The 14,751-nt window shown below is 35.1% G+C and overlaps 1 protein-coding gene across 1 annotated transcript in view; it reads right to left on the bottom strand.

The window, feature by feature from the left end:
• The window catches only part of LOC111052237 (neurobeachin), a 790,401-nt gene that overhangs the window by 436,102 nt on the left and 339,548 nt on the right, over window positions 1-14,751 (bottom strand). The window contains 1 exon segment of the mRNA XM_039439449.1: window positions 8,598-8,702. Within this exon segment, the coding sequence (XP_039295383.1) occupies window positions 8,598-8,702 (105 nt within the window).

The raw sequence follows: 14,751 nt of genomic DNA on the forward strand, positions 1-14,751 counted from the left end.
TCCCTCGATTTTTTTTATCATCTCCCTTGGAACTCCAATTCTTTCAATTTCTACATACACATTATATTCTGAATAAAAATATAAATCTGTGTGCCCTTTTCAAAATTATTTTGTGATGACATGTCTCAGCTATATAATGCCATTATCAAGTAATTGGGGAATAGTTATTTGTGCAACTAGTGCGCAAAGTGACAGTTTGCTGCACCGAAAGAAACGTTTACGCCCGAGCCGTAGGCGAGGGCGGAATGGTTTCTTGAGTGCAGCAGAGGAACTTTGCGCACGTATTTCACATTAAGTTTTTCCTACAGTTACCATTGAATATGAAAAGTGGGTAATTATGGTAAAATTGCCTGAAATCCATCAAATGTTTTTCTGTGTAATTTTATTATTGATAAAACCTTAATCCTAAAATCTGAAGTCCTCGTTGTCCTTGGTTATAATATCTAATTAATAATTTGCTCGTTGTGCTTGGTTGCACCTCTGCTCACTATAGCAGCCACAGCAGTCACTGTTACCAACTTCATTTTGATTTTGCGCACTGTTGCTCCATATAACCTACTAAGTATTTTGCGTTGCCATGTTGCAAATCTGGAGTGCAGAAAATTTTTCCCGCACTAGAGCGGAAAAGTGATTCTTTGCGTTCTGTAATCAGTGCAGCAATGGCCACTTTTCAACGTAACTGTAGGAAATAAGAATATTAGTGTATAATATAGAATAATATAGTGTATAATATTTATCACTTGATAATGGCATTATATAGCCACAACATGTCGTGACAAAATCATTTTGAAAAGGGTTATCAGATTTATATTTTTATTAAAAATATAATGTGTATGTAGAAATTGAAAAAATAAATGGCGTTCCAAGGAAGATTTTAAAAGAAAAATCAAGGACAAGAGTTGACAGAGGATAGCAAGGTTTCAACAAAAACATTCTGAAAGAATAAATTTCCAAGGATAAAAACTCAATGAATAAGGTTTGAAAAAGTAAGATAGCTAAAGAATTTCAGCTTGGACGGAGTAAGTTTCTGAAAGGAAGATGGTTATAAATCAACAACTCTTAGCCAACCCCGTCAACATAGCCTTTCTCTCCGTAAATCTTCACCTTATATCTAAGCTGGGATAACATGGGAAGGGTGGGATTTGAAACTTTCAAGTATTTTAGATCGATCGATCTTGAAACTCAACGTAGCCTAAAGATTATCAAAAACTTCTCATGAACCATGAATCATATTTATCCATTAGCTATAGTACTATAGTATGAGTACTAGAAGAAATATAATCTGAAATTTTCAAAAACTAACAAAAAATATCGTTCATCTTCCCGAAAATCCACATTCTTCCCTTTATCAATTTCAAACACCCTTCTTATTCAATGATCCAGAAAACTTTACACCAGCTAACTCCATAGTAACTCCCCACCATATTCAACCTAAGAGATACGTTTTGGGTTATGTTTTTGAAGGAACGGATTCAAGGATCCAAAGGTTCAAAGAACCCACACGTCAACCGAAGCTCATTGTGTGTGTTTTTTTTGGGGGGGGGAGGTCACAATTTAGTGTAATAATCACCTAAATTCAACTATATTCACTAAATATATCTAAGAATGCTAAGGATATCATAAACTGAATATGTCACTAATGAAGAGGTACTGAGAAGAATGAATAAACAAAGGGAAATTATGAACACTATCAAGATCCGGAAACTGCAATATCTGGGTCACATCATCAGGTACGACTCCAGGTACTTTTTACCCCAGACAATCGTCCAAAGAAAAATCGGATAAAAGAGGTTCTGGAAGGAGAAGAATATCTTGGCTGCATAACCTTAGAAAGTGGACGGGAAAAACATCAGCTGAACTCTTCCGCATGGCTGTGGACAAAATTAGGCTTGCCATGCTGGTTGCCAACATCCGAAAAGGATAGGAACCACAAGAAGAAGACATCAATCACGATCTATATCCTTAACATGCAGTCAAATTTCACCGCAGTACAATAGGGCTAATGAAAGGAGAATAATTATTGAAAAATTTGTACTCGAAGAAATAACGTAATTTGTGGTAGTTACAATCGATTGTTTTATTTTAGCAACTCATGATATTTCTCTGTATCAAAGTATACTAAAATCACTATTATTATTAACGAGAACTGTAGGAGATAGCTACTGTATTGGAAATTCTTTGAAATCTACTGTCTAAAGATGCGTACAGATTTACGCGCCGCGATCATGGGCTAATCACTTTTAATCAGCTGATGCCAAGCTTTTATATCTGTATCTTACCGTTTCTGTAAAAATACAGTATAATAGCCACTGATTAAAATACTGATTAAAAGTGAATTGCTCATGTTCGCGGCGCGTAAATCTGTAAGCACCTTTAGATTTCTGTTCTATTTCTATAATCTATTGTCTTAGATTTCTAGTCTATTTCTGTAATCTATTATCTTAGATTTCTATTCTATTTCTATAATATGTGGTCTTAAGTTTCTATTCTATTTATATGATCTATTGTCTTAGATTTATAATCTATTGTTTCAGATTTCTACTGTTATAGACATTCAAATCTTCTGAAGATATTTTTGTTTTTGGAAAATTCAAAGCATCATTCTCAATTTCTTATAGATCAATTTCAAAGAATGGATACATCACTCGATGAACATCCATACCTCAATATGAAAAATTACAATATATTAGTCTCACACCTATTCACTCCAGAGATTAAACTCATCTTAACTAATAAACAAAGTAGGCTACATCCTTCTGAATGCAGCAGTCAAATTTAGCACAATCAATAGAATCCAGTCGACAGAGCTGGGCTTGTAAATGAGTCGCTAAGGGGTGCTTGCTGCTTGCCACCCTCCTTCCCTCACAAGAGACCTATTCAAGGAGGATATATTAATCCCTTCTGAGAGAGAGAGAGAGAGAGAGATAGATAGAGAGGGATAGTGAGAGAGAGGGGAAGAAAGAGAGAAAGAGAGAGAGAGAGAGAGAGAGAGAGAGAGAGAGAGAGAGAGAGATAGATCGAGAGAGAGAGAGAGAGAGAGAGAGAGAGAGAGAAAGAGAAAGTGAGAGAGTGAGTGAGTGGAAGAGTGTGGAAGAGAGAGAGTGAGATGGAATATAGCTCCCAACTTGGCAGTAAACATCAAAAACCAATTAGGCAAATCAGTAGGTCTACAATTCATGAATCTGCATAAACACACGAGACGTGGTAGTTGAATAACTGAGAACAGTGAAGAGGTAAAAGGTATATAATCAGGATAAATAAGGATAGAGATGTGAGAAGCTAAGTATTCAATCTAGAAGGAATAAGTCGAAGTAAAGTCAAGAAACACGATGAAAGAGAAAACAAGGAGAGAAAATGTGACAGAAAAGTGAACAAGAAGATAGGATGTCAAGAAGATACACATATGGATAAGTAACGATTTTGTATACAAAAATGAATGGATAAAAATACAGGGGAAAGATCCTTTAAACAATATCCTATTTTCAACTGTTGTAATACTTGTTGAGAATAGATTAACATAAATATTCTCAATAATATTCGATGTACTTCATATCTCTGAAAGCTGAAAGAAACAAAACGCGGATGAAAAGGTTTAGCAAAGGATCGAGATAAAAAGAATAGAACAGTGAAGAAGGAGAAAGAAAGGAGGCAGAGTCAGAGAGAAAGTTGGAGAAAGAGAATAGCAAAAAGAAAGGGAAGAGAGTGAGTGGGAAAGGAAGAGTTATGAAGAAAAGAAATAGCGTAGAGCGAGGGAACAGAGAATGAGAAACGGATAGAGGAAGATGAAAAGAGAGAGAAAAGGCATAGTAGAAGATGAGTTTGTCACCATGAATAGGACTCCTCGACTGGAATAATGGAGCATCTCGTTAAAATAGATTGCTACCGACTATACATTGGGAGTCAGCTGTTTGTAAGTTATCACTCCTCCTCTCTCACTCTTTCACTCTCCCACTCACTCACTCTCTCTTCTACTCTCACCTTATCATTCTCTCTCTTTCTTCATCTAACTCACTCCTCACTAACTACTACCCTTTCTTCCTTTCCCATGCCTAACCAACCATTCTCCATCTTTTTCTTTCTCCATTCATTCACTCCTACGCCTTGGAAAACAAGATCAACAACCCTATCACATTGTTTTCAAAAGTCTTTCACCACCCAAAATTATTGAGGCAAGTAGACATCACTAATAACGGGTTCATTGACAACCAGGGCTTCAATTTATCATGGCTACAATGATTTACATCGTAAATAGCGCTGTAACACATAACAAATACGAACATTATCGTGTTAATCTTGCTTGTTTTATCTAAACTACGTTTATCTTCCATCAATTTACACCACAATCGCTTGATTAAATCCTGGACTTGTAATTTTTTTGTTAAACTGCTGTTGAGACTATAAACGTGCCTTGAATTTGGAAGTAAAGATGTTCAAGGATCAAACCTGTATTTTTTTCCCGTAATTGTGGAGCTCAATAATTAATAAATTCGACATTTTAGAATTATGTAACACATGATAAATACGATCATAATTGTTCTAATCTCGCTTGCTTCATGACTACATGGCATATCTTCAATAAACTAGTAGTTCTGTGAACAGTAGACCTCATGCAGTATTCTCATCCACAAGTACCTGATTGAAACTATAGACCTTATGGAAACACAGCAATAGACTGGCTTCTCCACACATCTGTGTAATCACTTGTCAGCTGATTTATGATGGATAATTATCTATAGTCTGATTTTTACTCTAATATTGGCGTATGAAGGAGGCTACTTTTTCCTTTATATTATCCTTGAAATGTAAAATTTCCAAAACCTTGTATATACGTCGACGCGCAATTTAAAAGGAAATACCTGTCGAATTTATGAAATCTATGGCCGCGTTCACCGTAAATGCGCAACATATAAACATAAAAGTTTAAACATTTGAACATTTGAATATTTGAATATTTGAAGATTTGAACTTTAAACATTAAGAGAAATGCAACTGTCGACTTGAATCTTAGACCTCACTTCGCTCGGTCAATTTTAATGTAAAACCACAATTGTTTGATTCATTCTTAGATCGAGTTAAATCCATGTTAACTGCTTTTGATCCTATAAACGTGTCTCAAATTTGGAAATGAGATATTAAAGGATTTAACCTGTATTTGTTTTCCCGTAATTCTGAAGTACATCATAATGATAAATGACTCATATTATATTGAGTTCACTCCCGTTTATCGGATGAGCACGTAAAACTGTTGGTACGGGCTGAAGTATGACAGTCGTGAAAGGCGCAATGTTGGCTCAAATTCAGGCGAGGTGGGACCTTCCCGCTAGGGACTCCCCAACAACAAAAGTCATATAAATTTGAATTTTTAATGAATGATTGATAATATTCAATCGATAATTGACCGAGCGAAGTGAGGTCTAAGATTCAAGTCGACGGTTTTGGCATTTCTCTTAATGTTTAAATGTTTGAATTTTTAAATATTTTATTATGTTGCGCATTTACGGCGAAACGCCGGTAATAGATTTTCATGAAATTTGACAGGTATGTTCCTTTTTTTAATTGCGCGTCGACGTATATACAAGGTTTTGGAAATTTTGCATTTCAAGGATAATATAAAAGGAAAAAAAAGAGCCTCCTTCATACGCCAATATTAGAGTAAAGATCAGACTATAGAATTATTCTCATAAATCAGCTGACAAGTGATTACACAGATGTGTGGAGAAGCCAGTCTATTGCTGTATTTCCATAAGGTCTATAGTTACAATCAGGTACTTGTGGATGAGAATACTGCATGAGGTCTACTGTTCACAGAACTACTAGTATCAAACTCTCTCAGTAGGGTTCGATAATAGAATGACTTTTTTATTTGTTGACGTGGCGAAGTTTGGACAATAATGTTTACTCTACCACTCTAGCACAAAATGAGCAATGAACAATGAGTAAATGGAATCATGAATGGGCAATGAGGAATTAAAATCTTGACCATGCAGATCACACGCAGTTTGAATATTTTCTAAGTAATCGGTTGATAGTTATTATAAAATACCACAAAAGTTTTTTTTTAATTGGCATAATTTCTTACCTTGTAATTGGGTGGACAGTGGTCCAGTAGCTCGAGCATGTGCCTGATGTTTTGAGCATCCTGGATGATGAAATTCAATTCCATGTCGAACTCCCCACCGACCAGCTGAAATTCAAGAAAAAACCGTTATTATTCCATTCAAGTCCTCTTGAAACACTCGATATTGAAAAAAATTAGTTCCTTGTTTTGGTTGAACAAAGATATCAATATTTCTAGTAGATATTATATACCTCGAACAATAAACAGCTGAATAATTTCTACTAGATATTATATAGCTCGAACAATAAACAGCTGAATGATATATATTACGGATGGAGCTCTACGATTGACCAATTAGTGTAGACCAATGGGGGTTGTGCTCTACTGTCATTGGTTGAGAGCAGACATGGAATACTGAAGCTTGTATAATCTAGGCCAATGACAGTACAGCTCAACCTCCGTTGATCTAAAGCTGAGGTCAATCAAAAGGCTTCAACCGCTGATAAACGCTATTCTGCTTCTCAATGTTTAAGCTCCCTGTTTATCAGCGATTGAAACGGTGGAACATCCGAAACTAGAAACTCTAAATGTTTCAACAAATGAGTCGTTTTTATCCAATAATCTTTAAATCGATGGGTTTGTGAATACCAGTTGACAATGATTACATTCACAATAAATCACTTACCATGATTTGTCAGTTTAAGTAATCTCTTTGTAAGGAATTGATATTCAATAATAATTTTCAATATTGAACTGCCATGATTTTGCTACTCCCTTTTGGAGATTGACTCCTTTAGGCTAGTTAACAAAACTATTATAAGAATAAAAATGATCTTCCAGTGGTACTGAACCCACCTAAATAACTAAGTTATATCATAGAGAAACGATAGCATAAGGTATTATGTTTCTCTATGCTATTGTTTCTCTATGGTTATATTGATTGCTCTGTCAGTAGGTCTATTATCTGTAACAGACATGGGAAAGGAATAGGTTCTTGCTTATTAACCTGTTGTTCCTACCTTAATCGTTGGTATGATTTGTAAAGATTAATGATTGAATTATTCAATGACTGAATTATTAAATGATGCAATATATTGAATAGGAAAACTTTATCATCCTCTCTTGAAGAATCCTCACTTTCTATTAGAATTGCAATTAGATAAATTAAACAAAACTGACAAAAACTTACAATGAAGCTGCGTTTACACTAAAGTGATTAACAAAATGTTTCCGTCCTTACAGATTCTAACAAAATGTTTATTTCCGTCTTATAGATTCTATTATTGAACGGAACTTGACAACCATATGTTCATCATCTGTGTATGATAAGTTATGTTCAATCTTAATAAAACCTATAAGAACGGAAATTATCATGTTTTACTTTCCTTGCCCTATTACCATAGTAAGGAAAGTATTGCTTTCCGAAAAATTAAGGTACCCCAATTTCTAAATTTTATACGTTTCAAGGTCCCCTGAGTCAAAAAAGTGGTTTTTGGGTATTGGTCTGTATGTGTGTTGTGTGTGGTGGTGTGTGTTGTGTGTGTGTGTGTTGTGTGTGTGTGTGTGTGTGTGTGGTTGTGTGTTGTGTTGTGTGTGTGTGTGTGTGGGTGTATTAGTGTATGTGCGTCTGTGTACACGATATCTCATCTCCCAATCAACGGAATGACTTGAAATTTGGAACTTAAGGTCCCTTACACTATAAGTATCCGACACGAAAAATTTCAAAAAAACCTTCTATATACGTCAACGTGCAATTTAAAAAGGAACAAATTTCATGAAAATCTATGACCGCGTTTCGCCGTAAATGCGCAACATATAAACATAATATAACGTTTAAGCATTTGAACATTTGAACATTTAAACAAGAGAAATGCCAAACCGTCGACTTGAATCTTAGACCTCACTTCGCTCGGTCAATTAATGTAAACCACAATCGTTTGATTCAATCTTAGATCGAGTTAAATCCGTGTTAAACTGCTTTTGATCCCATAAACGTGTCACAAATTTGGAAATGAAGATATTCAAGGATTTAACCTGTATTTGTTTTCCCGTAATTCTGAAGCACATCATAATGATTAATGACTCATATCATATTTGAGTTCACTCCCGTTTATCGGATGAGCACGTAAAACTGTTGGTTCGGGCTGAAGTATGACAGTCGTAAAAGGCGCAATGTTGGCTCAAATTCAGTGAGGTGAGACCTTCCCGCTAGGGACTCCCCACCAACAAAAGCCATACAAATTTGAATTTTAAATAAATGGTTGATAATATTCAATCGATAATATCAAACTCTATCAATTTAATCGACCGATAATGGAATGACTTTTCCATTTGTTGATGTGGCGAAGTTTGGACAGTAATGTCCACTCTATCACTTTACCACGAAATAAACAAAGAGTAAATGAAATCTTAAATGAGCAATGAGTAATTAAAAACTTGACCATGGAGATCAAACACAATTTGAATATTTTCAAAGTAATCGGTTGATAGTTATTATAAAATACCACAAAAGATTTTTGATTTCTGCATAATTTCTTACCTGTAAATTGGGTGGACAGTGGTCCAGTAGCTCGAGCATGTGCCTGATGTTTTGAGCATCCTGGATGATGAAATTCAATTCCATGTCAAACTCCCCACCGACCAGCTGAAATTCAAGAAAAAACCTCAATTATTCCACTCATTTCTCAGGAAACACTCGATTGAACGTTTCACAAAACAGATACAAGCATTGTAATCTGTTCGTGATAATGTTTTCAATACAATAATATCCGTTCATTGTCTATTTATAGAATAACATCATAGTACAGATGGAAATAAATTGGAAGTTGCATTTGTTCAAATGCTAATTAATGAATAATTATTATTAAACGAAAATCTCAATTAAATGCTGTAAATCACCCCAAAGATGCCCTTCTGCCACTGCAAATATTGACAACAGGGTAAACAGCTAGATGGAAATTCGATGAGCGCTAGCTGTTTCCATCTAGCATGTTTATTCTGTTGTCAATATTTGCAATAGCAGAAGTCTCAGGGATGATTTACAGCATTTAATTAGGATTTTCGTTCAAAAATAATTATACATCATACTACCCTTTTTTAAAAAGTTCTAAATATAAAATAACAGATTAAAAACATATCTATCTGTTCATTGTCGTCTGAGGAGAGATAACAATGGCATGTATTTTCCTCTTGTGTGCGTAGATAATGTTCTCTAAAAAACGATGTTCATTGATTGCTCTATCAGTAGGTCTATTATCTGTTTACGTTAACAGATAGTAATAGAAAGGAATAGTTTCTTGCTGATTAACCTCTTGTTCCTACCTTAATCGTTGGTATGATTTGATTGAATTATTGACCGAAGCGAAGCTGAGGTCTTAGTTTCGACTCGTTCGGCTTTTGTCTGTCTGTTTGTTTGTTTGTACTGCAGTTACAGTCGCAGTTATTGTTCGATTTGGATGAAATTTGGTATGCAAGTTCTTTGAAACAAGTTCTTTGAAACAAATTGAACGTATGTGTAAGGTTTTTGATAAGACCTCTGGTTTTTTTGAAATTTGAAAAAACCTTAAACTAACCTCAATCCAGAAAGGATGTGTCTTTAAAGATACAGCAATTCATGTTCATACTTTTTCGCATCTATTGTTACGAGCATATGGTGACCAAGTTGGTTAGACCGTGGCTTCTCACACTGTGGGACCCAGGTTCAAATCTCGTTCCTACCATTTTTTTTTTTTTGCAGATGGTACTAATAATATTTTTATCTTTCTAATAATATATCATTATAAAATAAATTATTATGATTAGATAGAATTATTGAATTGAATCAATCATCTAATTATAATTATTAAATTGATTTATCTAATAATTTGAAAAATTATTTTAAAAAATCTTTATTGTATTGGAGTCCAATACTGCAGTTGTTGAAAGAAATCTGTATGTAAAGGTATAAAGGTTAATTTTGTTTTTCTTTTTGTGCAGTTTAGAAGTTGATATTGAGGTAACTATTCATATTGAATGAAAAAGACTAATAAATTGTCAAAAAACCACATATTAATTGATACTTATAAAGACCGGTTTCGGTGATTACACCATTGTCCATCTCTGATAAACTCTGATAAAGACCGAAACCGGTCTTTCTACGTATCAATGAATCTGTGGTTTTTTGACAATTTCTTAGTCTTTTCCATTTGAAAGGTAAAATCTGTATTTGATATAAAGGAATCTCCTTGATAAGTCCAGTTTCCCTTCAAACAGTGTCTCTATAGTAAGGTCCACGTTATAATGGCAGTGGGTAAAGATAGAAGAATAGCGATTCCGATTCTCTGCATTAATTAATTATATTTCTACACTGTCAAAATCATAATTGGTATCGTTTTGGACCTAGAAAAGGATAGTACCACCGGCTTTGTCAAATGATAGACAAGGATAGCAAACCCAAACTTAGCAGTCGAAAACATTATTCATTACATTTACATTTACATTTATTACATTCCTTAATCACAACATCAAATTAATGATTGGGAGAGAATCAACAGGATAAACCCAAAACTGGATAAACCTAAAACTTGTCAAAAGTAGTTGATAAAATACTGTCATTATAACGTGGACCTCACTATAGCACTTTCAATGGAGAAAATAATAGATTACATGGCTAAATCTTCACTATATTCTGTACTTATTGTACTGGCCCTTCACATTAGATTGAAAGTTTTATTCATGAGCGAGGTCTACTGTTCGCAGAACTACTAGTTTAATGACTGAATCTATAAATGATGCAATATATTGAATAGGAAAGCTTGATCATCTTTTCTCAAAGAATCCTCACTTCCTATTAGAATTACAATTGGAGAAATGAAACAAGAACAGACAATCAGATTGAACGGAACTTGACAAACACATATGTTCATCATGTGTATGATAAGTTATGTTCAATCTTAATAAAACCTGTATGAACGGAGAAATTATCATTTTTTTTAATAACTTTGTTGTAAACGCAGCTTTAGAGAAAGGAAATTAAAATGTTCACAATTAAACTTACATTATAAAGAGAAAGTTTTGAATGTGAAAGAGAATGTAGGTGGTAGAAAAATGTGAGCTGTAAAAGAGACGGTAGAATGTAGACAGAGTTTTCCATTCCAACTAGACAGTAACTTGTGTTGGAGGAATTCGACATTTTTCCATCCCCAAACAAGCTTGCCTTCAATTCCTCCCCTACGAGTTGCAGCTTGTTGGAATAATTAGAATTCTTTCGGGAAATTCCCTCTTGGAGTGATTCTGTTCACATGAACATCTAACTTTGTAGCAACACACATTCACTGTGCATGTATACACATGAAAATATACATATACATGCAAGAAACATGGAGCTCGTATGTTAATCTCATGTGTAACATTCTGGATCCCAGCACAGATCTACTAACTGATAAATTTGTTACACAGATTGAATGTAATACCATAGAGAAAAAATAGCATAAGTAGATATCCCATGGTATAGGGATTTATGTCACAGCTTTTACTGTAATCTCAAGCCGATTACTGTCGATTATTGTCGAATTTCACTGTTTTGTTGGGGTGAGAGTGTATGAACGGCACAATATGAGAGACTACCAGTGTCACACAGCTTCACGGGAAAGAATTACATGAACTATCGGCTTGAGATAACAGTAGAAGTTGCGACATAAACGCCCTATACCATGGGATATCTACTTATGCTATTGTTTCTCTATGGTAATACCTGGCGGGATTGACTGAATGGGAAGCATTCATGTATTTCATAAAGGAATGCTAACAGAATGGAGTGAATTTCAACTTCAATTTCAAGTTTGAAATTTTTGACATGATTGCAATTTGTGTTCTAGGCTTCAAGTCACCTTATATACCTTTGTGTGAACTTCATTCCACAAACAAACAGATTCTTGTGTCTTTTCCTTTCTTCAAATTTGCCGTCACCGTCTACAGTTTTGATGATGTACAATGAATAAATAATGATGAATCATACAATGAAAACTATAATGAAGCAATTGAATCGAAGCAGTATGCCTAGACTTTATCGAAAAACCGTGATAAATGATAAGTGAAAGATCAATTCATCTTTTTTCTATCTCACATGTTTTTTGCACTTTCTCACATTCCTGAAGGTGCTTACAGATATTCGCGCCTCGAACAAGCATCCCCACTCGCTCCGCAATCGCTGCGATCATGAACGTTACGCAAGATGTTACGCAAGGGTTTGATAGAGGTTTGAAGGATGATCGCGCGTATATATATCGCGGATGATCGCGGTTGTATTGTTGACTTAACTACAACCTAACCTTCATTTAATGTGAAACGTTCAATCCAGCTGATTGGGTGACAAAACAAAATAAAATATTCTGACCAGGGGATTTCTGGGTAGCATTATAATACATTATGTTTCAATCATGTTTATAATAATTGAAACTGAATTATCATCAAATTGATGATAATTATTATGTTTGTTGCATCTATGTTGATGTTTTATTGAGAAAAAAGTTGTCTGTCAATGTTTTGAAAGGTGAAAGGCGTGGTTGGTTTTTTGGCTTCTTTCTTCTAAACTCTAATATGCTGCTACCTATTATCAAAAATGTTTTTTTATAATTTTACATGATTTAATAATAAATTATTAATTTTGATAATTTTATATGCTCACACAGAGATCGTAATTTTCGTAATTGATCCAACAAAAATGTAAATCGTGCATGCGCAACTATTGGTTCGTGCATCGAACTAGGAGCTTGTCTTGCTCCACCATCGATCATCAATCGATCTGCTCGAGTGACGTTTGAGTGCGGAGCAGAGCGAAAGTCTGTACGCACCTTTAGATTTTCACAACACTTATCAATCTCGATTCAGTTGGACATGATCACATAATATTTGAGATAAGATTTGTATATATTAATTTTCCTGTTGATCATGAATAGTTTTTGAAAATACATGCCTACTTCTCGACAACACTAAATCAGATCTTGGTCAGCCATGTTATCCATCGATAATTGCACTACTTTACTAATCAAGGTTCTTAAATTGAACTAATCAATTGCAAATCGCTAATCAAGGATTGAAATTAATGTCTTTGAATGCAACCCAGCAGAGACTTATTACTCTTGAAACTACTCTACTTATTCCTGCCATTCTCATCATTTATTGGTGTTTTTATATTCATAACTGACTGTAACTAGCAGTAGTAATATATCTTTCTAATAATACTCTCACTACATCAAACTTGAGTGATACAAAAATGATAAGACTTAAGGTGCGTACAGATATACGCGCCTCCAACACGCTCCACGCACGCTCCGCCTTCGCTCCGCCATCGCTCCGATCATGAACCTTACGGGAGTTGTAAGCTCTTCTTTCGTTCCACTCTTGCTCACCGGGCGATCATCAATCGCTCTGCTGGAGTGACGTTCGATTGCGGAGCAGAGCGAAAGTCTGTACGCACCTTAATAGCTATTCTCTATCACATTCTTTCTCTATACTCACTAAACTGTCTAATAATGTAAGAGTTATGTTACTCTTACATGATGTACAAGGAATTCAAAATCCAGTATTACAAGAGAATTGGATTGTATTTTGTATATCAACAGCAAGGGAATAAAAATGGAGCCGAATTTTTTGTGTTGCGAATATCGAAACAAAGGGAAGTGGAATACCAATAGCAAAAATGTGATACTGATATTGCTATCAAATCCGAAATATACTGTACAGTCTCTCAATTATTAACAATAGGCCCACAGAACTTGGAAGCAAAGTCAAAGTCAAAATTCCCAAAACTTTAATCAAAGTTGGAATAGCTTTAAAGGCTATCAAAGTAGAAAAACGATACAAAAGAAGTGAAACCAAAGTAATGCAATGGAATTTAAGTGCACGTATAGCCCACTATATCCCAACCTGAATTCTGACTACCATAAACAGGGTTTACAGGGGAGAAAAAAAGTGGAGAGATACAGTGTGTATGAGACAGAGAGAGCTAGTGTGAGAAAGGGAGAGAGACAGTGTGTGTGAGAGAGAGAGAGTAACAGAGAATGATTGAGAGAGAGAGAAAGATAGAGACTGAGTAAGAGAGAATGATCAAGAGGGGATGATAGAGAGAGATACAGTGTGAGATAGAGTAACAGAGAAAGAGAGAGAGAGGAAGATAGGGAGTGAGTAACAGAGAATGATTGAGAGGGAAAGATAGAGATATAGAGAGAGTGTTCGTGTGTGAGAGAGTTACAGAGATAGAATGAGAGGGGATGATATGGAAAGAGTGTGTAAGAGAGAAGGACAGTGTGAAAGATAAAGCGAGAGAATAAGAGCGGGATTGAGGAGAGAGACAGTGTAAGGTGAACAGAAAGAGAGAGAAGAGAGACAGTGTGAGAGAGAATGGAGAAAGACAGTTAAATAGAGATAGGAGAGAGAGACAGTATGTGTGAGAGAGTAACGGAGAAAGAGTGAGAGGGAAGATATAATATAGAGAGACAGTGTGAAAGAGAAAATGAGAGAATAAGAGAGTGGTATTGAGGAGAAAGACCGTGTAAGATGAACAGAAAGAGAAAGAAGAGAGACAGTGTGAGGGAGAGAGTAATAGAAAAAGAATAAGAGGGGAAGATATAGAGAGAGAAAGACAGTGCGAAAAAGAAAGTGAGAGAATAAGAGAGCGAAATTTGGAGAAAGAGAGTGTAAGATGTACAGAAGAA

Source organism: Nilaparvata lugens, chromosome 12 (assembly GCF_014356525.2).
Source record: "Nilaparvata lugens isolate BPH chromosome 12, ASM1435652v1, whole genome shotgun sequence".
Lineage (NCBI taxonomy): Eukaryota > Metazoa > Arthropoda > Insecta > Hemiptera > Delphacidae > Nilaparvata > Nilaparvata lugens.